The sequence below is a fragment of the Echiichthys vipera genome (genome assembly GCF_963691815.1).
Source record: "Echiichthys vipera genome assembly, chromosome: 1".
NCBI classification, from domain to species: Eukaryota; Metazoa; Chordata; class Actinopteri; order Perciformes; family Trachinidae; genus Echiichthys; species Echiichthys vipera.
Genome location: NC_139826.1, coordinates 28,325,052 through 28,337,375, shown reverse-complemented (window position 1 = coordinate 28,337,375; position 12,324 = coordinate 28,325,052). Strand labels below are relative to the sequence as shown.

General features: G+C 41.0%; 1 protein-coding gene across 1 annotated transcript; it reads left to right on the top strand.

Annotated features, from left to right (window-relative positions):
• Nucleotides 1-436: 436 nt before the first annotated feature.
• Nucleotides 437-11,664, top strand: ercc5 (excision repair cross-complementation group 5; the record flags this gene model as incomplete). The annotated part of the gene is made up of 14 exons (XM_083920409.1): nucleotides 437-609; nucleotides 1,935-2,110; nucleotides 2,238-2,353; nucleotides 2,514-2,615; nucleotides 2,967-3,027; nucleotides 3,366-3,509; nucleotides 3,711-3,921; nucleotides 4,833-5,807; nucleotides 6,252-6,529; nucleotides 7,080-7,199; nucleotides 8,831-9,044; nucleotides 9,382-9,526; nucleotides 10,326-10,680; nucleotides 11,131-11,664. The coding sequence occupies exons 1-14, from the start codon at nucleotides 522-524 to the stop codon at nucleotides 11,662-11,664; spliced, it is 3,519 nt and encodes a 1,172-aa protein (XP_083776535.1). The 5' UTR covers nucleotides 437-521.
• Between the last annotated feature and the right edge of the window lie 660 nt (nucleotides 11,665-12,324).

Genomic DNA, 12,324 nt, shown 5'->3' with positions numbered 1-12,324 from the left:
TGCTTTAATTATTGTTTTATTCTACGCCTTTTTATTTTATTGTGTATCTAAGTACTCTTGCGTATGTTAAGTCTAATAATGAAGGATAATTGACTGCCTTATAAATCTTTTCTTTGTCGAGTACGATGCCAAATTGTTCTACTGTGTTTGAACTATATTTGTGAAAATATGCAAATAAAGTTTAAAAAAACAAATTCTCAACAATCCCAATTATTCGGCGAATGACACAGTATTTATTTGATCATTGTCATTGTATATATTATATATATATTGAATGTTTTTAAATAAAGATCAGCTGGTGGTGTAACGTCTGAATATGACACGACCCGGAACCTTCATGCGTTAGTCATTATTGGTCTACGGACAAAAAATAGTGTTACAACAAATGTTGAAAAGTGCCGTCGTAGTGCAGTCCCTTCTTCGGTAATTTCGGAGTTAATATGAGGAAATTATAACATTAGTAAAGCGAAGATAATTCTTCGGTTTTTGGTTTTCTCAGAAACGTTTAATTTGTAGTTATCATGGGAGTGCACGGACTCTGGAGGCTGCTGGAGAGCACAGGGAAACCCACCAACCCCGAGACTCTGGAGGGAAAGATCCTTGCTGTTGGTATCCTGGTTTTTGTTGTGATCAGATACATACATCTGTTTTTTATCTCCCGTAGAAGGTCCCGTCAGTTTTCCTTCATGCCTTTATTTGTCATATGCACAAACAATTACAGCAGCAGTCGCTGGTAACGACATTATTGAGTCTCGGGCTCCATTAACAATGCAACATAAAAGGGAAAGGTATATGAGAAACACAAGTGAAGAGAGCCTGTGAATGTTCTCATTTGTCCAGGTCATCGTTGTCCCTAAAGCAATTTCAGTCAAAAGCAACTGGACAAATAACCAAGTCCAGTTGCTTTTGACTGAAATTGCTTTGGGGACAAGTATAGAGAGCAACCTGAGACCTAAAATAGAAAAAAAAAGTAGTGTAAAGACATACACCAGATTAAAACTTAAGTAAAGAGAAAGGTGAATGAATTTAAAGAAATAATAAAAAACAAAATAGAATACTGGACATGAAATAATATTAGAAAAAAAAATATAATACTTATAACAACAAATTACATAGAATACTGGACATGAAATAATTAAAATAAAATAAAAATATAACAATAATAATAATAACTGTAAATTACATAGAAATTTGGACATGAAATAATTAAATAAAAATAGAAGACATGCACGTGTTGGGTTAATTGATGACTCTAAAATTGCCTGTGGGTGTGAATGTTTGTCTGTCTCTGTTTGTCTGTATGTGCCCTGCGATAGACTGGCGTCCTGTCCAGGGTGTACCCCGCCTCACGCCCGATGTCAGCTGGGATCGGCTCCAGCCCCCTGCAACCCCGACTGGGACAAGCGGCTGAAGATGAATGAATGATGATTAAAATATAATACATATAATAATAATAATAATAATAACAACTGTAAATCAAATAGGATGCTTGACATGAAATAATTAAAATAAAATAACAATATAATAATTATTTTGATAATACTAATAACTAAATTAAATAGAATACTGTACACGGAATATCAAAATATGAAATAAGAATATTTATACGCAATATGTAAGGATGTAAATGAGTCATGAGTGGTTACGTTATAAAAAGATGCAGCATAAACTGGTGTAAAATGTAAACAGACATTATTATGTTAACTGTTATAAAGTGGCATAGTGATGAGATAAGTAGCTCAGGAGTTCAGCTTGTTGCTGGGGGTGATGGGGGTCTTTAATCGTCCGGTTGGTCTTCTTCCTGCACCGCAAAGTGGTGTATAGGTCCTCCATGGATGGCAGCTCCGTCCTAGTGATGTTCTGGGCAGATGTATTGATGTAACTGACTGTCCTCTGTCAAAGCCACAGCATTAACCTTAACCAGACACCTCCAGACATCAGCATATGGCTGAACCAGGCAGTGAAGGGGGTGAGGGACCGTGAAGGCAACAGTGTCCAGAACGCCCACCTCCTCACTCTCTTCAACCGTATCTGTAAGCTGCTCTTCTTCCGCATCAAGCCAGTCTTTGTGTTTGATGGGGATGCACCACTGCTGAAGAAACAGACTCTGGTACGTGCAGTGCTTTACTGAAGAACCACATTTAGCTGTCTGTGTAAATTATTTTAGATCTTCTTCTAAATGGATGGGATTCTCACTTATTACTCTGTGGTCTGACACGGCTGTGGCTCTCCTGCAGGCTCTGAGGAGGCAGAGGAAAGAGGAGTTGAGCCGGGAGTCCAAACAGACCAATGAGAAACTCCTCAAGACGTTCCTGAAGAGACAAGCTATCAAAGCTGCACTTGGAGACCGCAGGTAAGAGACAGGGGCGGTGTGAAGGTGGAGGCATGGTAAAAGGAAACACAGCTGTTTCTCTTCTCTCGCCCTCTCTTCTCAGCCACTGTCTGAATAAATTATTTATTTAAAAATAACTGAATGATGAAAACGGTCTACTCTCCTTTTTATCTTTTCACAGTACGGAGACTCTTCCCAGCCTCTCCACTGTACGGAGAGATGAGGTGGACGACATGTATGTTCTACCAGCCCTGCCAGCTGCAGAGGAGAAGGACAAAAGCAGGTCAGAGGCCTGGGAAAGTTTACTATTCACCGCTAGTTTAAGGCTGCAATTAAAAGTTAGTCATTTTTGGATTAATCTTCCGATTATTCTCTAATAATTAATCAAGCGATCAATCGTTTGGTCAAAAAAAATATCAGAAAATAGTGAAAATTGTCCATTTCAGTTGCTCAAAGTCGATGATGATGTCTTTAAATGTTTGTTTTGTCAGTCCACCACCCAAAGATATTCAGTTTAATATTATATAAAACAGGATGTAGGCTGAAGACGACATTTCCTGCCATTATGGCATTGAAGCAATTACTTTAACAAATAATACTGGTATCATCATTTTTTTATGTTTCACTCTTGCAGTTCAGAGGAGGAGGAAGAGAAAGAGTCGGAGGAGATGGATGACGGTTATCACATGTATCAGGTAAAATTATTGCGTCCACAAGTGCATCAAATTCTGTAGCATCACCACCCACCAAAAGATATAGCTTTAAACGGTTGTGTTTGAGCGAATATTGATGGTATTTTGGTTTGGTTGTTGTTTGGAACCTTGTCTGGTTTTGGCTGTGTTACAATGAAGTGTTTTCGCTGAGTGAGAATAACAGTGAAGGCCTCTGTTTGGTCATCATATTTTCTTGTTTGTTTTATAAAACTCAAATTGTCATGTCCATGTCCGTTGGTAGGCTATCCCCCAGCCTTTCTTTGTAAGAACGCCCTGATTGGTCATTGAAATTTGAATCCAGATTTCTCACTGTGTCTCAGGGAGAATTGTATGAAGACCCCAACTCAGTGGATATCAACTCAGAGGAATTTGCCAGCCTGCCTCCAGAAATGAAACATGAGATACTCAAAGACATGAAAGAGTTCTCAAAAAGACGCCGGACGATGTACCAAAAACCCCCAGAGGTACTCTGACTGACACACACACACACACACACACACACACACACACACACACACACACACACACACACACACACACACACACACACACACACACACACACACACACACACTGACACACACACACACACACACACAGTCACAAACACACACAGTCACCCAAGTCCTTCTCTTCAACACGGACTCCTCTTAACTTTCTCTCAGCGTTCAGGAGACTTTTCACAGTACCAACTGGCCGGTCTGCTGCAGAGGAACCATCTGAACCAGCGACTGCACGGTGTGGAGAAAGAGATGAGCCAGCGAAGCGCCGGCAGCGCTCCACAGCTCTACCAACAGGATGGGGACAAGCAGAGTCACAGCGTAGAGTCAAACCGACTGGTTTCAGAAGACTATTCCCACTATATCCTAATTAAAGGTGAGGGCAGGTATGATCCTTTTTTGCTTACTCAAAGGACAGGTTTCCTGTATTTTATAGGAAAAGTTTCAGTTGTCAGATTGATAATAGAGTTTTCTAATCGGTCACAACAAACTGCTCACAACTGTATTATTACACAGCAGGGCTGGACAATTAATCACATTTTATTTTCAATGACGATTTTGGCTTCCAACAATTATGAAAACAATATCATCAAGAACGATTATTGTGCTGCATCCACTTATAAATAAATCACACCCCTGAGTCGCTGAGTTACTGACGGAAATATCTTGAATATAATTGACCATATATATATATCATTTATTTTTGATGTATTATTTTTATATATTGAATATATGTTTAGTAGTTTTCAGTAGCTTGTGGAAGTGCACTAACGTTACAACATAGTTGATCTTCTTTATTTTCTATCCAATTTATTTTTATTTATTATTTTTACATTATTTATTCAACTATATTTTCATATATTATTTATTTATTTAGCTAGTGCATTGTTACATTATTGTTTTTAATAGTTTTTCCAGTTTAATTATATTTCAATTTCCAGAAAATCCACTTTTCTTTTCAATAAATGACAAAATGTTTCCAAAGTTAGTGATAACTCCTGTTAAATAATAGTGTTCTCAATATTGACCAAAATAACTCATTATGATTCACAGTGTGATAGATGACTCATCTCATGAGTATTTTAAATCTCTGCAAAAAATATATAAATCTGCAGCTTACTGGAACGTAGAAAATGCATCTATAACCTTCTGATGTGTTTAAGACGGGGGTTGTTGTAAAGTAAATTATATGAGGAACGGGCCTTTAACAAGGTTCCAGTGGAAAAAGAGACTGTATGATTTAGATCTAGATCTAAACTTCCAAACCACTCTACTTTTCCAACACAGGCTCCAAAAAGGCCGAGACCGCCCCAGAGAGCCGACCTGCAGTTGCAGCCTGGTCCGGGAGCTCCCTGACAGGCTGCAGAAAACAAGCAGCAGACAGACCTGAGCCCCTGTGGCGCCCTGTTTGTGAGGAAGAGTCAGAAGTGCAGGGTCCCTCCTCACAAGACTCCGAACCCTCTGTCTCAAATCTGTCTAAGGGAGACAATTCGCCACCCTCGCCTCGTACACTCAAGGCGATCCAGGCTGCAATGAACGACAGCTCAGACGAGGAGAAGGTGGGTCAGGATAAAAAGGATGTTAGTATGTCCCCACGTACCTTGCTGGCAATCCAACAAGCTCTAGGTGATGATGAAGACGGAGCTGCTGAACACGGGACTCTCGCCAGCAGCTCAATCAACAAACAGGCGAACATTCATTATCCTGCGCCACAAGTGGTCATTAGCAGCTCAGAGGACGAGAAAGAACCCGATGACGTGAACTCTTTGCCTCATGAGAAATCACACTTTAAGGGGAACCCAACAGGCCAAAGTTTACACATAAAAGACGGTTTGTTTCTTAGTAGTTCTGAAGACGAGGCGGAGGACATGATTGGTCAGAGAAATAAAGTGCTTCGCTTTGCTGCGCATCAACAACCTCACGAGACAGAGATGAAGTCAGAAGAGGAGACAAAGAAAGCACAGCTGACAGAGGATATGTATCTGTCCTCTACAGGAAGTAGAGGACAGATAGGGAAACAAGAAGAGCTGAAGGGAAGAGGATCAGAGCATGGATGGATCACAGGGTCACAGGGGGCTGTTTCTTCCAGTCTAAACACACCCATAAATCTCTCTGCTCAGCTGTGTGAAAAACCTCTCAGTGCAGAGACTGAAATCCATCCTGCGCTGTTAACGCAGAGGAGTAACAAGGTGATGGAAGCTCTAGAGAAGACAAATGGAGACGATGTGAAGTCGGAGGGCAGTGAGGAGAGCGAGTCAGAAGGTGCCATAAAAAGTCAGGATAAAGTGTAACTCCGGCGCAAAATCATCCCATGGTCTTTTTCGGCACTTACACACATCAAATAAGCCATCGAGAAAGTTTTTTTCTTGTGTATAAGGCATTAAGGCATTCAAACAGCCTTTTTAACCACTAATACTGCTCACAATAACACCAAATATCTGCAACATTAACGAAGCATCAATGGGTTCCTTCCTTTTGGATTGCATGCTTTGGTAATCGACTTGAATGGACTTTACTACGAGAGGAGCTGGTACTGGGGCCAGTGTTCTAGTCTCGTTAATAGTTCTCGTGGCTTATTTGATGTATGTAAGTGCCGAAAAAGACCATGGTATGATTTTGCGCCGGAATTATACTTTTAAACCACATTCATTTACAGCTTCTTTAACCAGCAGATATTAACAAAGGTGCTATTTTTGTGTTTCCCAGAGAGCTTCATTGAGGTGTCGGAAGAATTTAAAGAGGAGGATGCAGATAATTCACCTGTAATGATTGGAGAGAAAGAATCTCCAGATGAGGTCCGTGAACATGAGACCAAGCAGGAAGGAAAACCGGAGGAAGGTTTGACAGAGGCTCCGGCTGCTGCACTGATATTAGAGGAAGACGAAGACAAGAAGGGACAGACTGAAAAGGACGAGTTAAAGGAAGGAACAGAGCCAGGATCCAGTTCAACTCCAGCAATAAATGAATGGGAACACTTTGATGTGGTAAGCAGTAAGCTGTCAGTTTAGAGATGCAGCATTTTGACTTAAATGCTAATAACTATGTTACAGAATACAGAAGCTACCCTTAAGATAAGACAGCGATCCACCATATTATTATGACTCTCCATTCACTGTACGTATGGAGTCATATGAGTGCCATAAAAACGAGTAAATCTGTAAAATAAGAAGAAAATAAATGTGGAAAATATAATGAGAAATTAAAAAAAGAATAAATAAGTAAAACAATGGGTAAAACTAAAATTACATATTAAAAAAAATATATATAAATATAGACATGTGAAAAATATAATCATTTGTATGCATATATACATATGTTAATATAAATATGTGACTAAATGTACAGAAATTAACAAATACATAAGAAAATAAATGATACTAATTATTATATAGAGATTATATATTTCTTAAATATATTTATTCTTTAATTTATTCATTTTCCTTATTCGTCTACAGATTTCATCTTTTATGACTCTATTCAGCAGTTTCATGTGTATGATAGGGTGACACAGTGGCTGTGTGTGTTGTGCTGCAGGATGAGCTGGAGGCTCTGGAGAGCTCTCTGCAGGTGGAGCAGAGCAGTCTGCGGGAGCTGAAACAGCAGCAGGAGAGGATGGCGAACACAGTCACTGGACAGATGTACCTGGAGAGCCAGGTGAGCCAAAGACGCTGTGACACCGTCAAATCAGCACATACAAACACATTGAAACCACACACACACTCTACCCTCACACCTTATAAGAAGAATTATGATTGTAAGAATAGTTCAAGTTCAAACAACATAAGAACTCAAAAACAATTTGCACCGGAGGGAAAAGGGAAAGGGGGGGGGGGTCCAACAGCGGCACTAGCAGACCCCGCCAGTCGCACTGGGGGGTGAAAGTGGCGAAGGTGTGGAATGGGGGTTAGAGTGTGTGTTACATATGTGCATGAGTGTAATTGTCCATTGATACGTGTGTGTACATAAGCCTGGAGAGTTGCTTTATCACGATAACATAGCAAATTGCAGGGAGACGTCCTTGATCAGATCCAAGACAGAGTTAACAGTCAACAGGTGTCCGTGAAGGAAGGAAGGGAGGGAGAAATAGTAATGCAGAGCGTCTCACTGCAGCGATCTCCTGGGGGAGTTGTTCCAGCAGCGGCCTTGGAATGCAGATTAGATTATGATTGTTTGGGTTAGGGCGAGTAGTCGCATTTCAATAGACAAGACTTACTCTCTGTGTCCTTTCTGGTCTTCAAATCGATCCATTCGCCTTTGCAAAGCGGAAAGCTTCTCCAAGATGTTATCCATGTGTTAATGACCACATTCTGAGCGCTGACAACTCTATCCAAGATGTTTACCATGTTACGGTTTATTACCACAGTCAGAGTGTTGACAGCTCTGTCCAAGATGTTATTCATGTTGCGGTTCATAGCCACAATCTGAGCGCTAACAGCTCTGCTCGCTCTATCAATCATATCTGGCAGCTTCATGGGGCTTTGGACTGCTGTCACCATCTTCCAAATTTTCCAATACACCAGGTCAATGCCTAATCCAATCAGCAGATAGTTTTTATCATGGTTCTGAATGTGTACACATCCTCCTGTCCTCAACAGAAAGGCTCGCCAGACACACCTGTGAAAGTTCCGTCAGGACAGACAGGTTCCCCCGAACTTGAGTTTCTCGTCGAGAAAATTCTGTCAATTGCGTTGAGAGACCAGTTGACCAATTCATGATTTTAAATTTGGAGAGCAATGCGTAGAGAGGCTCCCTAAGTATCAGACAAGACAAGATCAGACGTGAGAAGCGAAGCAGGGAAGATAAGGGAGAGGGGAGAGAGAGAGATGAGTCCTCCTTCGTTGAGAGCAAGAGAAGGGAAAAAAAAGGGTAAAAAAATAGATACACATGCATGATAGATACCTTTCGTGTGGTGCATTTGCCAAACCTTCCCAGAGCCATGCAGTCAGTTTTACTTCACAATCTTTGCTGTAAGTTTGTGTGTTAGCGTGTGCATGCGTCATCTCACTCACATTCTTAAATGCCTCAGTCTGTCGGTATAGTCTCGCTTCCTAAAATCATCATGTCATGCCTGATCTTTTTTTAATCCCCTGGATGTTTTACTAAGGCTGCTTAGACTGCAGGTACTTCTCGGACAACTACAGAAACATACACATAATAAAAAGGTTACAGTAATAAGATCACAGCGCAAAACATATTCAAAATTCTGTCAATTGCGGAGCAAGACACGAAACATCAGCTTTGGTACCTTTTTGCGAGGAATGACTGTTTTGCCTCTTTGATACCAGGAGCTGCTGCGGCTGTTTGGCGTTCCATTCCTGGTGGCGCCAATGGAGGCTGAGGCTCAGTGTGCTGCACTCGACCGCGCCGACCACACGCACGGGACCATCACAGACGACTCAGATGTGTGGCTGTTTGGAGGGAGACACGTCTACAAGAACTTCTTCAGCCAGAACAAATATGTTGAACACTATCAGTACAGCGACCTGCAGAACCAACTGGGTCAGTGCTCGCCATCATCTATTTTAAAGGGATACATCGGCTTTTTTGAAGTGCAACTGCATTTTGTGGCGTGCTGAAATGAGAGAGTAAGGTGTTGAAATAGTGCTAGGACAACACATCACAGCGTTAATCCAATTACTTTATATTGCACATACCAGGGACAGGTGTTTGTGTTGTGATGGGCTGTCAACAAACTGAGCAGGGAGAGCACACGGATTTACTTCACTCCCCACTCTGTAGTCTAACCTCTCTCTCTCTGTCTCTGTCTCTCTGTCTGTCTGTCTGTCTGTCTGTCTGTCTGTCTGTCTGTCTGTCTGTCTGTCTGTCTGTCTGTCAGGTCTGGACAGGACTAAACTGATCAATCTGGCTTACCTGCTGGGAAGCGACTACACAGAGGGTGTGCCTGGGGTTGGATACGTGACGGGCATGGAGATACTGAATGAGTTCACAGGGCCCGGCTTGGAGCCACTCACACAGTTCAGGTGGGTATGTTTTAATGTCTGATTTAGTCCGGGATTTTCAAATGTTAGTCGATTTTTGAAATTGCCTCTTTTTTATTCACAAATTTTAACGTTTTAATTATTAAATGCTCAATACCTCCAATCTCTTTCTACTGCAACTGTCAAATACAGGACAAATACGCAAAAATAATTAATATTAAATAATAAAAATATTGTTACATTTTTCTTTATAGTTCTGCATTAATTGAGGGTTTTGAATGAATAAATGTCAACTGTACAACTTCAGCCTGTGCCAGTGTTAAAATGTCATAAAGGAACTATCCTGGTCAAAATCCTAATATAAAACAATATTATTTTGATTTTTCAATTAATTCTACAAAATATAATGTACTAGTACGTGGCTTAAAGTGTAATTCCGGCACAAAATCATCCCATGATCTTTTTCGGCACTTGCATACACCAAATAAGCCACCGAGACAGTTTTTTTCATGTAACAGCTATTAACTGAGAAATCCGGTAGATTCGCTAACAGCCGGACATGGCTAACACTGATTAACTTCGGGGAAGTACATTGAAGACATTAAAACATTAGAGACATTAAGACTCTACCGGATTTTCCGTTGATAGTTGTTACACGAGAAAAACTGTCTCGATGGCTTATTTGATGTATGTAAGTGTAGAAAAAGACCATGGGAATTACACTTTAAACGTTTCCAATGTATTTGTTATATCCCTAAAATAGGTGTTTGGGATGTTACAATTACTAGTTTTGAAGATGACATTTTTCACGTTGATTCACGTTATTGTTTCTTTCCTCTAGAGAATGGTGGTCAGAGGCTCAGGAGAAAAAGCGTCTGGCAGCTGATCCTCGAGACACGAAGGTTAAGAAGAAATTGAGGGACCTGAAACTGCATCTGGGGTTTCCTAACCCTGCGGTGGCTCAGGCTTACCTGCAACCTGCTGTGGACCAGTCAGACAGCTTCTTCAGCTGGGGACGCCCACAACTCGACATGATCAAAGAATATCCTTTCTTGCGTGATTGTATGTGCATATTCATGAAGTTACTAAGTTTCCTTAACCAATCTTTTACATTCTGTGTGAGTCGTTTTGGCTGGAGTAGTCGGAGGACGGAGGAGACTCTTCAGCCTGTGATCAAACAGCTCAACCTCCAGCAGGTAATCAGGTGTACTTGTCAACCTGCTATATGGGATTATCTGGATTTGGATTTGTTAAATGACAAATAATAAAGAAATTATTGAAAAATAAGAAGTAAAGGATCTGTTAAAATAGTTAGTTGTCACTAAAAGGAATGGATAGGTTTTAACATCCAGCTTCTGCCTTTTTAAGTGGTAGTACAAATGACAACTTGAGCAAAGAGACTTTTTTGTTTTTATTTTGGTACGAGAAATGTTTTAAGTCAATAACAAGTAAATGGGATAAAAAGGTTGATTTTTGCAACTGAAATTCCATTTTTTTACACAGAGAATAGAGTACCAAAAAAAGGTACTGTGGGTATTTGGTACTTGAGCTTGTCTGACGGGACTGCCGGTTCAGCAATAGAGGGAAATAAAACCACTTTGCAGTCTGACATCCTCAATATTTTATCTCTAACTGTTTTGGTTTAGACTCAGTTGCGGATCGACTCGTTCTTCCGCATGGAGCAACAGGAAAAGCAGGTGATCCGCAGCCAGCGACTCCGCAGAGCTGTCACCTGCTTGAAGAGAAAGGAGAGAGGAGGAGAGGAGGAGGAGGACGGCGAGGAGGAGATGCCATCCCCATCTAAATCTAAGAAAGGACAGGCAGCAAACAAGAGTGTGAAGGAAGGAGGAGAGAAAGAAGAGGAGAGGTCTGCAGCAGGAGGAGGGTTCCTGGGGTCGGAGGTGATGGTTGAATCTCCTCTTACATCTGTGAAGGATGTGAGCAGCACCAGCCGGGAGTCCCTCTCAGAAAAGGCCGCCCCTCAGTCCACTAAGACTGTACCTCAGAGGGCCAGGAGGAGCAGCAGCAGCTCTGGTGAGGACAGCGATGCTGGCAGTGAGGTTGCTATGGTTACAGCCCGATCTGTGTTCGAAGGTAGCCGACGAGGCCGCGGAGCGAAAAGTACGAGAGGGAGAGGAAGCACGAGAGGAAGGGGAAGGGGAAGGGGGAAGAAGTCGTGAGGAAGAAAAAAAAAAAGAACTTCAAGCATTAACATAAACATGAATTGTCCAAGTCCGAATAATATTTTTCATATTTATAAGGTAAATGGATCATGAACTGTATTTCTGTGTCATAGATTCTGTAAAATAAAAATGTATAGATTTGTAAACTTTTGACGTGACAGAATGTATTTATTTGTTTATCTCTGAAGGTTTATCTGGAGGAATGACAATATTTTGCATAACATTTTTGAGGTACATTTTTTTGGAAGTATTTCTACAGATATTTGTTGTGCTAATTTGTGAACTGTGAGACTGAGACAGGTGCAAGTCTTCAGCGCCACATAATCCCTTAAATGTCTTTCAGGCAGTATTTCTGTCGCCTTCTGTAGGCACACACACACACACACCCATAACCCTCCTCCCTCTGCCTTTGGACATTTAGGCTTTTACACATTGAAAAAAATATAGTACGCCTGAAGAAATACATAACATTTCTATCCTTGCACCAAGTTCTATTTTAACTTGTGAGACAGATTCAGTCTGTTTAATTTGTTTATGACACTATTTGAAACATTTCCCCACCTGTTCTCCCAGCTCCAGTCTAACAGCGGGACTGAGCAGCTGCTGCTGTCCATCAGTCATACTGCATTAGAGAAGGGTTAAAGCATGCCCAGAGAG